Source organism: Styela clava, chromosome 1, assembly GCF_964204865.1.
Source record: "Styela clava chromosome 1, kaStyClav1.hap1.2, whole genome shotgun sequence".
NCBI lineage: Eukaryota > Metazoa > Chordata > Ascidiacea > Stolidobranchia > Styelidae > Styela > Styela clava.
The window spans coordinates 14,499,592-14,515,812 of NC_135250.1; the positions used below are offsets into that span (position 1 = coordinate 14,499,592).

At 36.7% G+C, this 16,221-nt stretch overlaps 1 protein-coding gene and 1 long non-coding RNA gene across 6 annotated transcripts; one reads left to right on the plus strand and one right to left on the minus strand.

Moving 5' to 3' along the window:
* Positions 1-804: 804 nt before the first annotated feature.
* Positions 805-3,650, minus strand: LOC120348407 (uncharacterized). Its single transcript, XM_039418519.2, has 2 exons — positions 3,308-3,650; positions 805-2,116 (listed from the first exon to the last, which is right to left on the minus strand). The coding sequence occupies exons 1-2, from the start codon at positions 3,610-3,612 to the stop codon at positions 1,981-1,983; spliced, it is 441 nt and encodes a 146-aa protein (XP_039274453.2). The 5' UTR covers positions 3,613-3,650; the 3' UTR covers positions 805-1,980.
* Positions 3,651-8,379: 4,729 nt separating this feature from the next.
* Positions 8,380-12,779, plus strand: LOC144420555 (uncharacterized). 5 transcript variants are annotated; one of them, XR_013474714.1, is made up of 6 exons: positions 8,450-8,584; positions 8,749-8,775; positions 9,715-9,828; positions 10,539-10,733; positions 11,494-11,649; positions 12,672-12,779. It is a non-coding gene; the product is annotated as an uncharacterized LOC144420555 (long non-coding RNA). The 5 variants fall into 5 exon arrangements; XR_013474716.1 differs by lacking the exon at positions 8,749-8,775 and having other exon boundaries at positions 8,380-8,461; XR_013474713.1 differs by having other exon boundaries at positions 8,474-8,775.
* The last annotated feature ends 3,442 nt before the right edge of the window (positions 12,780-16,221 follow it).

Here is a 16,221-nt window from a genome sequence, read left to right on the forward strand (position 1 = left end):
AGTATTCGAAGAGAAAAGCGACTTTTTAGAAACGTGTCAAAGAACAAGAACAACAACAAGAACAAGAACAACATAATATTGAAACGATCGTTATGTCCACTACGTGTCCAATAATTAACATAGTGTTATTCCCAGTTCCCAAATAAAACATAAGTGTGATTTATAGAAGAATAAGATGACAAAAATTAATTGATGTGGCTTACTTATAAGCGCCGTTATTAAGCTTATTTTGGAACAGACCTGCGGGCGACTCACGCGGTCTTCACGGGCGACTTGGTGCCCGCGGGCAACGGGTTGGTGATCCCTGGCACTGTACATGAATCAATAATTTCACTTTGCCTTTCTATGTAGTTTGTTTACTGTTACCTTGCGTCTCTTGTTCGTGTTTAAGTGCGCCGTGTGATTTTTCCCTGATATTTGGCGCCGCAGTAACAAAAAGTTTGGGAACCGCTGGGCTGGCAGAATAATATTAAAAGCAACCATGAGCACGAAATGACCATTTTAATTCCCTAAATTGCAGAGACCTCGATCTATCACTCCAGTGAATTTCCAAATATCGCTACAGGGATTGCTCGGCAATGTGTGCTAGGCGTTAGGAATACGCTAGCCACCGCACGCGCCTCCGATTACAACGCGCGGGAGATAATTATGTGCGAGAGGCTTGCTGAACTCCTTGCCGCCTTAGGGTAGTTCACCTAACCGCTGGTCGGTTCGGTTACATCTTCCTCCACCACCAAGCTCATGTATTTGAAAGAAATCACTAGCTAACTAATCCCATACCAGACATTGAGTGGTAACCGAGGGTGGAGGCGCTAATATATTATTATAATCGGACAATCACATACAATGGCAAAACTTCAACTGTAAATACCAATCCAACTTTTTCATTGAATAGGACATCTCTACACATAATCAGAAGTATTTCTTGAAATTGCACAATATGTATTGACAAATAAAAAGTTGTAAAATAAAACATAAATACACATGGAACAGATATACCTTGAACATACATAGGCAGATAGCAGGAGAAAATAACAGACCGCACTGGGCCTATATTAAATCTTAATACTCAAATTGAAGTGGGCGTCACTCATTTTCTCATGTGGAGAAGGAAAATAAGTTACAATACTGTTATAGAAGTTTTTGAATCTTCTTTTATACAAAGCTCTCACCAAAAAAAAACGCTAAAATGAAAAAATTCTAATTATCCAGTTAGATTGAGTGCTATCATTCCTCCTAACCCGAACCCAAACTGGATAATTACTAACTTATTTCAAAATGTGGCAGGGTGTTTTCTCAAACCTTCAATTCACTGCAAATTGCTACATGGAACTCTGAATAGTCATTTAATATACTCAAACACTTAATATCTTAAACATACAGCATTTTGTAAAATGGCAAGATTTGGCAAAACATTCACACTGAAATAATACATTTGCCCCCATGCCCCATGTTACTTGCATTTCAGTCCCGCTCTTCAATTTCAGTAACTTCATCAAAAAATTACATAAAAGATTCAAATACAATATATGTGAGAAAAATGCAAACCAATCGCCATAGACAATTATCGACAGACAATCTGAGCAAGATGTCCAGAAATCCTGCAAACTAGCGCAGGGAGATCAGTTGATTAGGACTAATATTCTTAGCATGATGCTATTCAATATAGATAATAATCCATGTACTATATGATATGGGAATCTGTACAGAATTACACCACTTTCTCTGTTCTTGATGAAAAAGCAATATTAGTATCGTATTTCACTGGAGCGGTTGAGATCTTATTTAAATATGCATTATTATATATTACACATGTAAAATAACGCAATTTTATGATGGCGTGATTCATGTAAACATCATCCATTTTGAGAATAGGTAGATTTGCAATTAGAGAAAAAATGGATGTAATGAGGCAATTCATGATGCTAGCCTATGCTTATCATACATCCGTTTTTAACTACCTTTCTTCTGAAAATGAGTTTATTGCATAAGACTTTGTCTTGCATCAAATACAGTTACATCTTCATCTTCGTCTGATGCTAAATGTTCCATTTCCATATTTTCTCGACCAGGTGTAACTAGTCTTCCATATCTTCTTGCCCTTCGACGCCGTGCTCTGCAAATATTAATAATAGAATCAGAATTAGGACACTTAATTAAATACGGTGATACAGTTGAACCACTTGATACTCAATCAATTCTAGTCAAAAATGCTGGGGTATTCAAACGAAACTCATTGCTTAAACACCTAGAAGTAAGATTGTGCCCAAAAAATTTCAGCCCGGCCCGACCCAGGCCCGTGGGTTTTAAACCCGACCCGAGCCCGACTAATTAACCAGATTTGCAGGCCCGAGCCCGAAGCAAACCCGAAATTTCATATTTATTTAGGAGTTCATTGATTTGTCATTGCAAGAGTAGTACTGTATGTGTCGTGTTAATGAGGCAACTTGTTTTTTTGCACACGGCCAAATGCCTCATTTTAAAAAAAAGTCAGCGATATAGAAGCCCGACCTGACCCGAACGTAATGATTGACATTTCAGGCTCGGGCCGGGTAGGGCTTCAGATCTTAGCTCTACAAACACCATTGAACAACAGTCATGCTGGCCAAAACGAAGTAGCATAGGTACACAACTTGTCATAGCAGACTACATGTAGGGCAATCTTCATGACCAACATGAAAGTTACTGTACTCGATAAATTTGTAGTAGAAAACCAATCCTGATTGAATTTGTTTGACTATCGAGGTATCACTGTAAACTGATTGCATAAATAGATATAAGCGAAATTCGACGTTCAAGCTGGCAAGCATGTTTGCGTTTTTGTGAGCTGATAGATAAATCGTGCTATTATTACCTATTGCCAATGGTACCAATGCCAGCATGTTTATTCAGCAAGCTCTGAATGGCCCAGAAAAATGCTCTTACCTGACGTTTCAATTTTGAGTACTTATTACACAATTGGTCATTGATGACGTTCATAGGATAGTTTACATATTGAATTCTTTACTGCATTTTAACATCGAATATTTTGTGCCAATTTCATGCAATTATTGAATGGATATGGTCTCTTTTACATCATTGCTATTAGCTTACGATCCCCTAACAATTTTTATCAATCCAACAATAGTTTCTAAATACTGAAACAACATATTAAGTACAGTGTTCAATTTTGCATTATTTGGGAGGATTTGGACGATGAAAGGCTACACCATCTTAACTTTACTAGTAAATGGATACAGAATCTTCTTTTTATCAAACCTCCTAAACCTAGCACTAATCGAAGCAAACTTAAAACCAAAATTCTTACCTTATAAAACGAATCCCAAAATAAACAATTAAAATCCCAGACACTGCAAAAGTTACATACATCGCTCGTCTCAACATATCTTGATTGGCGTATATAAGATCCTTCATTCCTGGATGAGTCTGTGATGGAGGAGAAGCTGTAACGGTATTATTTTTAGAAGGAGGCTGTGGTACATCATGTTTTGTATCTTCAGCTGATGTATTTTCTGTGTTTGTTTCATCACTCAAAACACTCGTTGTAAGCTGACATATTGTTAGTAAGTATAATCCACAAATAACACTGAGACACTTCCTAGAACACAACATTATCAAATCTATATCAACCTAAAAAAAGACAAATATAATATCTAAATTTTCTGGGTCTCGTGTGGTTTCGTAAAAAAATAACTTCTTGGTCGTCAAAAACGCGCAGACGATTACCCAAATTCAAGCAAGCTATTTTTCCCAACGGAGCGATCCCAATATAAGAGTGATCGCCAGTGTTAGCAAGTTCGTTATCGTCGGCCCAGATGCCATTTGGGTGATCGTAGCTATACTTTGGCAAGCATATGACGTGATTAAAACATTGTAGTGACGTAATTTTTGGATGACGTAGTCAGGTCTGAAGGTGGGGGTTAAGAATAACATATGCAAAAATGGTTATGACAAGCCGATTAGAAGTTAGAAAAGGTGGGACATGGGGTACAATGGAAAATCAGCTCTCACAATATACTATATCTGGTCTGCGGTTTGAATATTCGATGAGTTACAACGTCCCCGTAAACGGACAACAACCATGCAGACCGACGCAAGCTATGAGGAGAAATTGGTTTTGGAGGGTTGAAACTAAAATTTCATCATTTCAGTTTTTTCTATTTCTACTTTAGCTTTTCCAACATGACATACAACAGTCATATATTTTTTAGCTTTAGCCCACTGTGAAATATTCATAACGTCGGCGAGTGGATGTGCCTTCCTAATCTCGACGCGGAACTGTCTTAAAATATTTTTTTCCTGTGGGGAACAATTGATCGGGGTTCAGTGGGACATGCTCCACTGGGCACAATTCGACAGTGTGTGATCTATTAAGTGCATAGAGATGTGTTATGTTTTGTGTAATATTAGGGTATCTTTTGGCCCATGGCCCAATATGGAATATATTTGAAAATCAGAAAAAATTTACGATTGTGATTCGATGAGGAAATAATTTATTTTGTTTACGGGATTTTTTGAAAAATATTTGAAATATTTTGGTTGAACATCGATTTCAAGAATATCGAATCTCCAAATTTGAAGTCCCTCCTGTTCTTTAGATGATAGTGCTGATTCCTCGATTATTTTTAAGTGCATACTTCGTTGAATTTAACAGAATGACCCATTGTGCCCCAGGGTCTGTCCGAATGTGCCCCACATGTAGGGTACGATGGGACACTTGAAAAACATTTTTCAAGCATTTTGGTGGTAAGATGTGTGTCACAACGGAATTTCTTGGTCGCTGAATAAAAACTACATTTACCCCTCTCTGCATTAGTACCGCAAAGTGAAATGAATGTGCAGAATAACCGGCTCGAATCATGCAAATGAAAAAATGTGTCCCAACCTTTCCCACTTTCCTCTACGTCCTCTATGGTTCTCAAACTGGGGTCCGCGAAGCGATTTTAGGGGGACCGCGAGACAACATCAACACAGAAGCACTTTGATTTGAAGCAAAATTTTGATGTAATGCTTTTACAGTGTTTCTCCAAAGCACGGCACGCTCTATCGACATAATTATGTACCAAACGTTGGTGAACGTGGCAAATAGCGTGAATCGGAGCGCATGGACCTTTCCCAACACTTGTTCACTTCGTGACATCAGCTTCGGTCAATCAGCAAGATGCAAAACGTGACGTGACGTATTAATGCTCCCTTTTCGCATCCGCTCAGACACTTTTCTCACTCAGACAAATTTTCAAGCGTGGTCGTAAACATTACCTCGCTTTCGCGTTTTTCAACTCTATTCGTTAGTTTTCAGTTGTGTTTCGGAAACTTAAATATAAATCAAATAATTTCATGATCACTCTGTCTGTTTTGATTCTGTAATTTAATTGCAGTAATAAAAAATTGGTGTAGAAATAGCTGTGATAGACTAGGCTAAAATTCTTCACCGGTAGTTTTAAAAAACAGATTGTTGTATGTGATGACTGATGAATCATAATGATGGTTTGAAACAAATACCCCGTTTTACAGGCGCCAACTCGCAAAAGCACTCTTAAAATAGCCCCAAAAATTTTGCAATGGTAAAGTATAGGAAGAATTTTTCGGCGGTCAAAGCTCGAGAGAAGGTCTATTGTTTATGGAAGGCATGTGCATCTGATTGTAAATTTCTCTGGGTAATTTTAAAATGCCCTCCGCCACAAAAAATAAATGTAGATATAACGATTCGTATGTGAAATTTGGTTTTGTTGTGCTAAGTTATGGAGGAAAAGAAAAACCACCAGTGACACAGGCTTATCCCGATGTCGCTAAAAATGTTCATTCCATTTGCAACTATTTACAAATGTGAGGCAGCTTTCTCTACGTTCTTCGCTATTAAAACAAAATGTCGAAACAAATTGGACGTGAGACCCGATATGAGAGTTGCATTATAAAAAACAGAACCCAAAGTAGAACTAGTGGAAGCCAAGCAAGCGCACCCATCTCATTGAACTGTTTTTATGTCATTTTAATAGATGAATGCTTGATATACCGCGTTGCAATTTGCTTTCATTCCTTTAGTGAACCGAGAGTCATCAGAAAATATGAAAGGGGACCGACGAACCGCTATGCATAATTTTTTAAAAAGTTTGAGAACCACTGCTCTACGTGGTACTAAACTACACTCTGACAATAGACCCAATTTTCTGTTGGAGCTATGATACATTAATTAGGATAGGATTTTACATATTAATTATTTATTTTTAGCAATTATTTTATAGTCTGTTATGCTCATTATAAAGTCGAAATACGCACACACACACACAATTACCGAGATATGGTAATATTGGAAGAGATAGAAGCGAGACATAAAATTGATTACTCAGTAAAAAAGAAAAATATACAAACAAAAAAATAAAAATTTTTATGCCACACCAGATTAATAATATTATGAGAATAGCCGAATTAGCCAACACTGCAACAGGGGTTTTATACTGTGTATAGGAAAATATTCCTCAAAAGATATCGTCAATGCTGATTATAGTTGAGTCACCTAATGCCAAATGGCCCAATCAGAATTGTATAAGTATAAGTTTATTTCGACTCCATAATCAGCAATAGACGATAAAAAAATAGATAAAAACAAAAGTAAAAGTAACTGATTATAGATAGATAGATAGTTTATTTCGAAAACTCCATAACAAACCTAAATTTAAAATGGAGAATTCTGGAGGGCAAGCAAAACCTACAAAAAAGTTTAAAACATGAAGTATCTCATGTGTCTGCCCACCAGCACGCACACAAAAACACAAGCCCAATTAAATGAGGCTCGGGCCAAACTTCAAAAACAAAATACACGATAGTAATAAACTTTCGGGCTGTTGTACTCTCTTTCAACAATTACGTTGATAATGACCAATACCTACAACCTCATGCAACGATAATGTGGGGAGTGGAATGTAATAAATTTGCGAGAATCGGGAAAGCGAACAAAACCTCGAGTAAGGTTTGAAACGTACAGATTTTAGATGGAAAGGTATTGATAAAAGAAGTAGTACGTGTTTGCTCACCCAAAAGTAAAAAAAAAAACTCACACACACACACACACAATCATCGAGACATGATACTATCGGAAGCGAAAAAAGGGAGACTTAAAAGTAAAAAAGGAACGAAAATATACAAACAAATAAAAAAATGAATAAATTCTGCCTGGCTAGTTGGATCTTAGATGCACGACCAGGTGGGTTAGACCTGCTTCACTCACCAAATTGAAGCCAAAACTAGCCGTAGTCTAATATTTCAAATACTTTAATCTATAAATGTACAGGTAATTTTAAAAAATTTACTTTAAATTGATTTCTCATGGTGTCTGGGTTTAGATTCTAGCCCTGTTTCTGCAGTCTGCACGCACGACTTTCTAGAAATCTGACACAAATGTTGTAGGCAAAACCAAAGTGACTTACTTACTAAGTGAAAGTACTTATAGGCCTAGTCACTTTGGGCAAAACCAATGTAACACGTCATTTCAAACAACAATGTTCCCAAAGATAAAAAAAAAATATTGAAACTACTCAACAGGCTAAAAAACAATTTTGTGAGGGAGGTGGGATGGTTGAAGTCACCAAATGGCTGGAGCCTAGAAGGAAGAAATTTCAAACAAAGGTGGGGCGGTTGAAGTCATTAAAAGGTCGAACCCCAAAAGGAAAGGGTGGATGAAATTTCTTTCACCGGAAAGCGGGGTGATTGATGTCACTAATGCGCGGAACACTGAAGGAAAAACTTTGGACTAGTAGATTGTGTGAATTTTGTAAATTACATATTGAAAGATTTGAAACCCTATTGCATTCATTGAACACGTCAGTGGACATAACAATCGTTTTAATATTATGTTGTTGTTCTTGTTCATCATCATTATAAAATCGCTTTTCTCTTTGAATACTGGACCAATTGCTTTGAAATTTTCAGTAGTTAAAGATTGATTTTTTCGCCAGAAGGCTATTATTTTTACTTATTTCAAAAATTTCTGTGAACTTCAAGAGATTCGTTTTATATATGTCAGAATAAAAAATAGAGGCACCTTGTGAGGTGTCCATATATTTGAGCATATCTCTCTTGTTGGACACGTTAGCGGACATAACGATCGTTTCAATATTATGTTGTTGTTGTTGTACTTTGACACTGTTTGGACACCAACCCAGATAGCACAACTACGTTGGGCCAACGTTATAATCCGCCGGCAACCGTTGTACGCGGTTTTACAACCATTTACCATGGTAAGGCCATGATTGGCCTTCAACGAAACACTCCATTATGCGAAGAAATGCGCGCGCGATTCGAATATAGCACATGAGGTCGCCATTCATTTTGGCGGTACTCGTAATCGATACCGGTAGCCTGTTACTGTGTTACGAGGTTTTTGCCGTGGATGGGACAGTGACATTGAACTTTTAATGCTTTCATAGTAGAATGGCGAAAGTAGAGATAGCCTAGTTGTAACCGTGTAAGTTAATCTCATGGTACCGGTACCCTAAGTGCGTTGTCAGGTCACGGTTCATGAGAGTGATAGGGTACCGTACCATACCGGTAAAAGTTACATATTTATCCCTGGACACCGTAGGTACCGGTAACGGCAGAACGAGATGAGATACGGTACCGTGCTTGGTCTTTTGGCATTTTTTTGTTAAACTTTTTTAGGTTGCCATCTCTCATTTACCAGTATTTGTTATCGAGTACCGGTACCTATGGTAGATACCGGTAAAAGTTACATATTTATCCTGGACACCGTAGGTACCGGTAACGACAGAACGAGATGAGGTAGACTACCGTACAATACGTTACCGTACTTGGTCTTTTGGCACATTTTTTTGTTAAACTTTCTGAGGTTGCCATCTCTTATTTACCAGTATTCGTTATCGAGTACCGATACCGGTATTGGTCCTTCATCCCTGGATATGATTTTTTATATTTACATTATTTGTATAAGTGCAAACATTTCCGCAGCCCAAATCCAACCCGTTGAACGACTTAATCCAGTAATCTGAATAGTTGTACATTTGTGAACCTTCTGTCTGATGAATTTCAACAAATCTAAATAGAGATCTCAATTGGCTGAAATCTAAAATATGTTTTAACAATTGCCACAATCAAACTGAAACTAAAATTTGATGTTTTTGGGTAAAAAATAGCTCAAGGATTATTGTTTGTTTTCCCTTTTTGTTTTTGTAACACTTTATAAATTTTTTTTAAAATTTTTTGTCCGAGGTCCGAGAACTTTGTCCAACCCTGCTCTATTTCATATTTTCAGCTTTGTCTGTTTGTTGAGAAATAAATTACTGATTTTTAAATAATATCTATTTTGTTTTAAAATTCAATAGAATTATATTGGGTAATCATATATATTAATATGATTTATTTTCATTATGTATGCTATGTAATCTTACCCAACCAACTTTAATCAAGTGTTATTATATTTTAAAGTGAATTGGAAAGTAGACCGCTAGCAAAAAGATTCGGGCGATTGGGGGGAAGCCCATCTCTGTACAATGACTGCCAAATGTGCATGCAACTGTGCAATGCCCAGCGACTGTAAAAGCATGAAGTATTGTACGACACATCCTTTACAAATATTTGGACATATTTTGTGTAATATCCATTTTTTTCCGGTTATTCTAAATAATTATTACCGATTAGATATTCTGTCAAGTGTCAATATTACCATTGTAAGTTTAATGATATATACCATTTTTATAATAGGCCCTATGACAATGGACTGGAAAATTCACCTGCTTCAATTCCCTCTTTCACGCAATCATACACTGTGTCATTTCAAGCATCTCAATGTTTCAATGCGGACAATGCCCAAAACAGGTGTTTTTGTTTCATAGTTTGATAGTAGCTCCTTGCATACCTGTGCCATAAAATATTGCACAATAGCTAGATATATCGGTTGAATAATTACCTAGTACAACATCATGTGGTTAATACCGTATTTTCCGGCGAATAAGTCGCTTTTCTAGACCCAAATTTTTAGCCTGATTTTTTGGGGGGGGGGTCGTCTTATTAGGCGAGTATGATCATTTTCATTTTTTTGTTGCCCTATTATTGAACCCGGACAATAAAATACCTTCGGCGATAGCATCCCCCACGTCCTCATCAGGTTAGTTTAATTAAATCAACATTCTCGTGCTGTGAATCTGAAATTTCAATGCTGTGATTATCATATTTGCATTATCATATATGGACTGAATATTACGCTACAAAAAAAGTCATAGGCTATTTTAACCAATGCGCAAACGCGGCGACCGCTCGAAAGACATTGCATGGTAATTTGAGATCCCCGACGTTGATGCGATTTTACTACCCCGACTCATCGGCCGGTTATATGCAAAAACCCATTTTTTCAGGCTTAAAAACAGGCCTCGTCTTATTCGCCGGGTAGACTTATTCGCCGGAAAATACGGTAACTAATATTAATGAAAAATTTATATTCTGGTTGTTAGTATACGCCATTCGTTCACGTTTATCATCTGAAAGACAATCATGTACTATATATTGTGTAACACTAACTTGATTTTCAGAGATCAAGCCATGCTCCAATCCAGTGGGAAAATTGGAAATTGTTGGGACAGGCGGTAGAAACTCTTATGCTACAAGCTACAGCATCTGCAACTTTCCACTGATTATAGTGTGGACTCGGACATAAAGGAATTGATGAAATTCATTGTCTGATTACATTTTGATCCAGAAAACATTCAAGGATGAAAAAATCGCTCGTAAGTTGAATACTTTTATAGGCTGATTACATACACTTTACGGCAGTGGTTCCCAAACTTTTTTTTCCGCGACCCTAATTTTTGTAAAATCACAGACTTGTGACCCCACAACGAGAAAACATTAAAAATCAATTTATTCTATTCAATCATTCTGATGAAAATCGACTGTAAGTTTGCGGGGCATTGGTGTAACGTGGTTGTACTTGTACTTAACTGTTTAGTTCAGTGGTTCCCAACCTTTTTACCCCAGTGGGCAAGCAAAATTAATTTAAGAGTTCGCTGACCGGTAACACATGCCATCGTATGAAGACCACGATGTAAAAATCTCTGAGATTCAGAATATTTGTTTAGTTTTAGTACAATGTTAAAATATTGCAGATTACTCCATAATTAATTGGAAAGCTAAACAGAACATGAAAGTAAAATAGGTGAAAATACCCTTGCTGGGTCTCATCTTATTAAGTGCCTTTTATTTTTTGTCGTTTTGTTTTTGACTGCATGAAGCGCTTCGAATTTATGTATGAAATACAATATGCCCAATATTTTCGCTTCGTGTTCAAGGAAGATTATTTAAATGTCTAAATACGATCTGATTGCAATATTAAAATTATTCACTTTTATACGAATGGGATGTGGACAAAACACATATGTGTATATTTTAGAGTAAATACTCGCGATAATTTAACATAGAGCTTTTACAACGGATGGAAACCTTTTCATTAGATGTATTCTTATAATTGTGCTTATTTACTCATTCCAGATAAGATATTTGTCAAGTCTTGGAGGTTGCTCCGAGAAAGACTGGATTGGAGAATCATGAGCTCAGTTATAACAAATTTACTCTCCCGCTCTTTCAACTGTGCAGGATGCGGTGGATAAGGAGTGAGTGGGACGCCCTTAGTTTCTGCTATTAAAGGTATGTAATATGTTTATCATATTGCACCACCATTTTTCTCTGCTCTACCCTCTTCTATTTTATAAGTACAAGATTATTTTGACTCCAAATCAGCTTAAGATAACGGGAAATGAACAAAAATTGATTAAATAGAATCTGACAATCTGGAGTGAAAACAAAACCTTAATTAAGATTGAAGCGTAAAGAATATAAGGTTTTGCCAAAAAGATGCCTATCGTGTTCATGAATTAAATTAAGTTACTCACACACAACAACAACAGAGATATAATAAAATAAAAACAGGCGAGAAAATTTAGATAAGTTTGGTAGTAAACAAAATGTACTTGCAGTTGCCACACCATTCATTTTTATCATTATGATTGTCAAATTGAATAATGATTTTGTAAACAACTGTGAACAGTAAAGAAATTGAATGTAGATTTTGTACACAAAAGTGAACAGTATAGAAAAATATTTATTAAGGAGATATCGCCAAGCTGATTATGGTTAGAGTCAAGTGCCAAATTGCCAATCCAATGTTGCCAGAGTTTGGTGCATAATGGCGAACAGTGGTTTTCGAACTTATTTGTATCATCGCTCCCGTACAGTACTTTTTACATTATCACCTCCCCATAGCACAACAGCAAATGATGAAGTTACAAATAAATTTATTGTAAATCAAATAAACAAATAGACTAATCATGGTGCATGATGTTTCTAATAATATAGATGAATTTCAACAAGGAATATTTGAAGACATTTTAGTCAGATAAAATCTCAAATCATCATTATTCCCTCCAACAAATATATCCCTCAAAACATTGTCTACGCCCCCCTTGCGGAATCAAGAATTTCTGTATTTCTCAATTATTATTGTCTTGTCAATGTAAGCTTCACTCACACATTTGCGACTGCAGAAACTTGGCTTTCAAGATTCCTACTCTGAAAATTTGTTGGGATGCAGTCATTCAGACTAGGCTTTGAACTCTGGTGCTGTAATTTGCTAATACTGCAATTTAACACAGAATTTTAATATTTTTCAGCTCTGGATGATCTGGCAACGAACTCCGATTAATTTTATTACATGTATACATATTTGTAAAATAAAGACATTTTGTTATCTTTTGTTTTTTATTATATAAATAATGTTAGATTAGTGGGAAATTTCTATGAAGTATAGATCCATACCCTGTCTGTACAACACATCGCCTAACTTGGCCCGACCATGTGCCACGATTGTATTACAACGTGTCACCTACGTAGGCCCGGCCATATCTCTTGATTGTGTTACAACGTATCGCCAACGTTGGACCGGCCATATTTCACGATTGTGTTACAACGTATCGCCTACGTTGGCCCGACCATTTGCCACGGTTGCATTACAGCGAAAGGACCGACGTTGGCCCAGCGGCCAAATCTTCGCTGGAACATGGTTGTTCGCCATTATTGGGCCGGTGGTTCGAACAACGTTCGGCCATGGTTGTTCCGACGTAGTTGTGCTATCTGGGAAGGAAAACCTAAAAAGTCGCTTTTCTCTTTGATTACTGGACCAATTGCTCTGAAATGTTCAGTGGGTAAAGATAAAAAAAATTCTTTAGAAGTCTTCTTTATCACTTTCATTTTTTTCAATTATTTCTGATAGCACCGTGGGATTCGTTTTTTTTGACACATATCGGATTTGTTTTTATGCTGGCACTCTACTTGTTGTTCTTTTGATCACGTGCTCATCAAACGTCGGTGGTATGTAACGAAATTCCAGCTTTGCTAAGAGTAGGTACCGGTAGCGCCAAAGGTACGGTAAGGACTGCTTCGCTCTGATTAAAGTGTCCATATATTTGAGCATTGCTCTCTTGTTTTATTATTCTGAGGAAACCAGTAAATTTTGGTCTGAGATAGACCAGTGGATTGTTTTTGAGACAGAAAACTTAGATTTTGATCTTTCCATCAAAGAACGTTTTATTGGCTTTGATAACATTCCTGATATACAATTTATCAATTGTATACTACTGAGTGCAATATTTACTATTTATATATTAGATACCGGATCCAGAAACGTAAACCAATTTTTGACGTTTTTTATAAATTTATTTGTGACATTCGAGACAACGAGAAATATATAACAATAAAAATGGTGAAATTCTTATACACAGAAGAAATGGCATTTATTTACACAACCCTGGATTATTCTATTTTTTTCTGTAAACTGACGACTGTCTTTTTGTTTTTCTTATATTTTATGTTTATTTATTGTCGTTATATGCTATATACATATATATATATATATATAATACGGTAGTTAAGTAGACATACCGTGCTAAAAAAGCGACAGTTATGTAGACGGAAAAATTGGGTAGACATTTTCCTGTCCGCTTAATTATTCCACGTTCCATAAATAAAACGTTTTGCTATTTTTTGCTGAAATCTCTTTCTCTCTGATAAAACAGTATCAAAAACAATATGTTCTTTCAATATTTTTAAAATATCTGCATATTTTTGCCAACTTTAAGGGGACAGTAGTTCTGCTGGTTTATAATCAACGGGTATAATTTTCGTACACTAAGCGGACATTTTGTTTACGCGAAAATCTTTTAATTTTTCGGTATATGTCTTTACGATTTTTGGAGAGTAGGATTGATAATTTTGATACAATAACCAGGCAGAACATGAAGATCGTTCGTTCTGTTTTTTGCAATATAAGCTCAATAAACTGAAAAGGACCTCAATTCACAACTCCGTACTAAAGAGGCTTTGTGTCGCAATAGTGAAACTGTCGGGTTTGCCGAGAACTTTACCTACCACGTTTGCCGTTTTGTTCGCAAGTAACCTGGACGCCGTGAGGGGATCGGGATCTGGACAACACTAAAAGGCTGAAGGAAGAAACGGATGAAGTGGAGGGAAAACGGAAGTTGAAGTGTTCCCAAAGGTGAAAAATTAAAAAACACTAAAAGGCTGAACACTAAAAGGAAGAAGTGGATGAAATTTCTTCCGACGGGTAGTTAGGTGGCTGAAGTCACTAAAAAGCTGAACACTAAAAGGAAGAAGTGGATGAAATATTTTCCGACGAATAATGAGGTGGTTGAAGTCACTAAAAAGCTGAACACTAAAAGGAAGAAGTGGATGAAATTTCTTCCGACGAATAATGAGGTGGTTGAAGTCACTAAAAAGCTGAACACTAAAAAGAAGAAGTGGATGAAATTTCTTCCGACGAATAATGAGGTGGTTGAAGTCACTAAAAAGCTGAACACTAAAAGGAAGAAGTGGATGAAATTTCTTCCGACGGGTAGTTAGGTGGCTGAAGTCACTAAAAAGCTGAATACTAAAAGGAAGAGGTGGATGAAATATTTTCCGACGAATAATGAGGTGGTTGAAGTCACTAAAAAGCTGAACACTAAAAGGAAGAAGTGGATGAAATTTCTTCCGACGAATAATGAGGTGGTTGAAGTCACTAAAAAGCTGAACACTAAAAAGAAGAAGTGGATGAAATTTCTTCCGACGAATAATGAGGTGGTTGAAGTCACTAAAAAGCTGAACACTAAAAGGAAGAAGTGGATGAAATTTTTTCCGACGAATAATAAGGTGATTGACGTCACTAAAAAGCTGAACACTAAAAGGAAGAAGTGGATGAAATTTTTTCCGACGAATAATGAGGTGGTCGAAGTCACTGGTTGAAGTCACTAAAAAGCTGAACACTAAAAGGAAGAAGTTGATGAAATTTCTTCCGACGAATAATGAGGTGGTTGAAGTCACTAAAAAGCTGAACACTAAAAGGAAGAAGTTGATGAAATTTCTTCCGACGAATAATGAGGTGGTTGAAGTCACTAAAAAGCTGAACACTAAAAGGAAGAAGTTGATGAAATTTCTTCCGACGAATAATGAGGTGGTTGAAGTCACTAAAAAGCTGAACACTAAAAGGAAGAAGTTGATGAAATTTCTTCCGGCGAATAATGAGGTGGTTGAAGTCACTAATAAGCTGAACACTAAAAGGAAGAAATGGATGAAATTTCTTCCGACGGATAATGAGGTGGCGGAGGTCACTGAAAAGCTGAACACTAACAGAAAGAAGTGGATGGAATTTCTTCCGACGGGTGGTGAGGTGGCTGAGGTCACTAAAAATCTAATCACTATAAGGAAGAAGTACGTTAGGGTTAGATGATATTTTGTCCTATCAATTTTGAGGCGGTTGAAGTCACTAAAATACCGAACATTGGGAGAGTTAAATAGCCAAAACATATCCCGACGGAAGTGAGATTGGATGAAGACCCTGAAAGCGGACTGATGAGTAGGCATACCCCTTTTAGATTTATGAATTGAATCGATTCAAATCGCAATTTTTTTCTAATCTGATTTACGCGATTCGAAAGAAAGAGAGCCGTTTAGCGAAGAAAAACAAACACTCCAAATAACACCAATTGCCAGACGGGAATGTAAATGAATTTTTCGTTATTTACTTTTATTGATCTGCCTTCATTCATTTTCATGTTCAGCGCAACACACCCTGATCATCACTCGAGATGCTGACGTGCTGTGTGGGTAATTAATTTCCTTCAATCTGTCAGTTGAGTGACTGACCTAAGTTTCTATCACACGCAAATT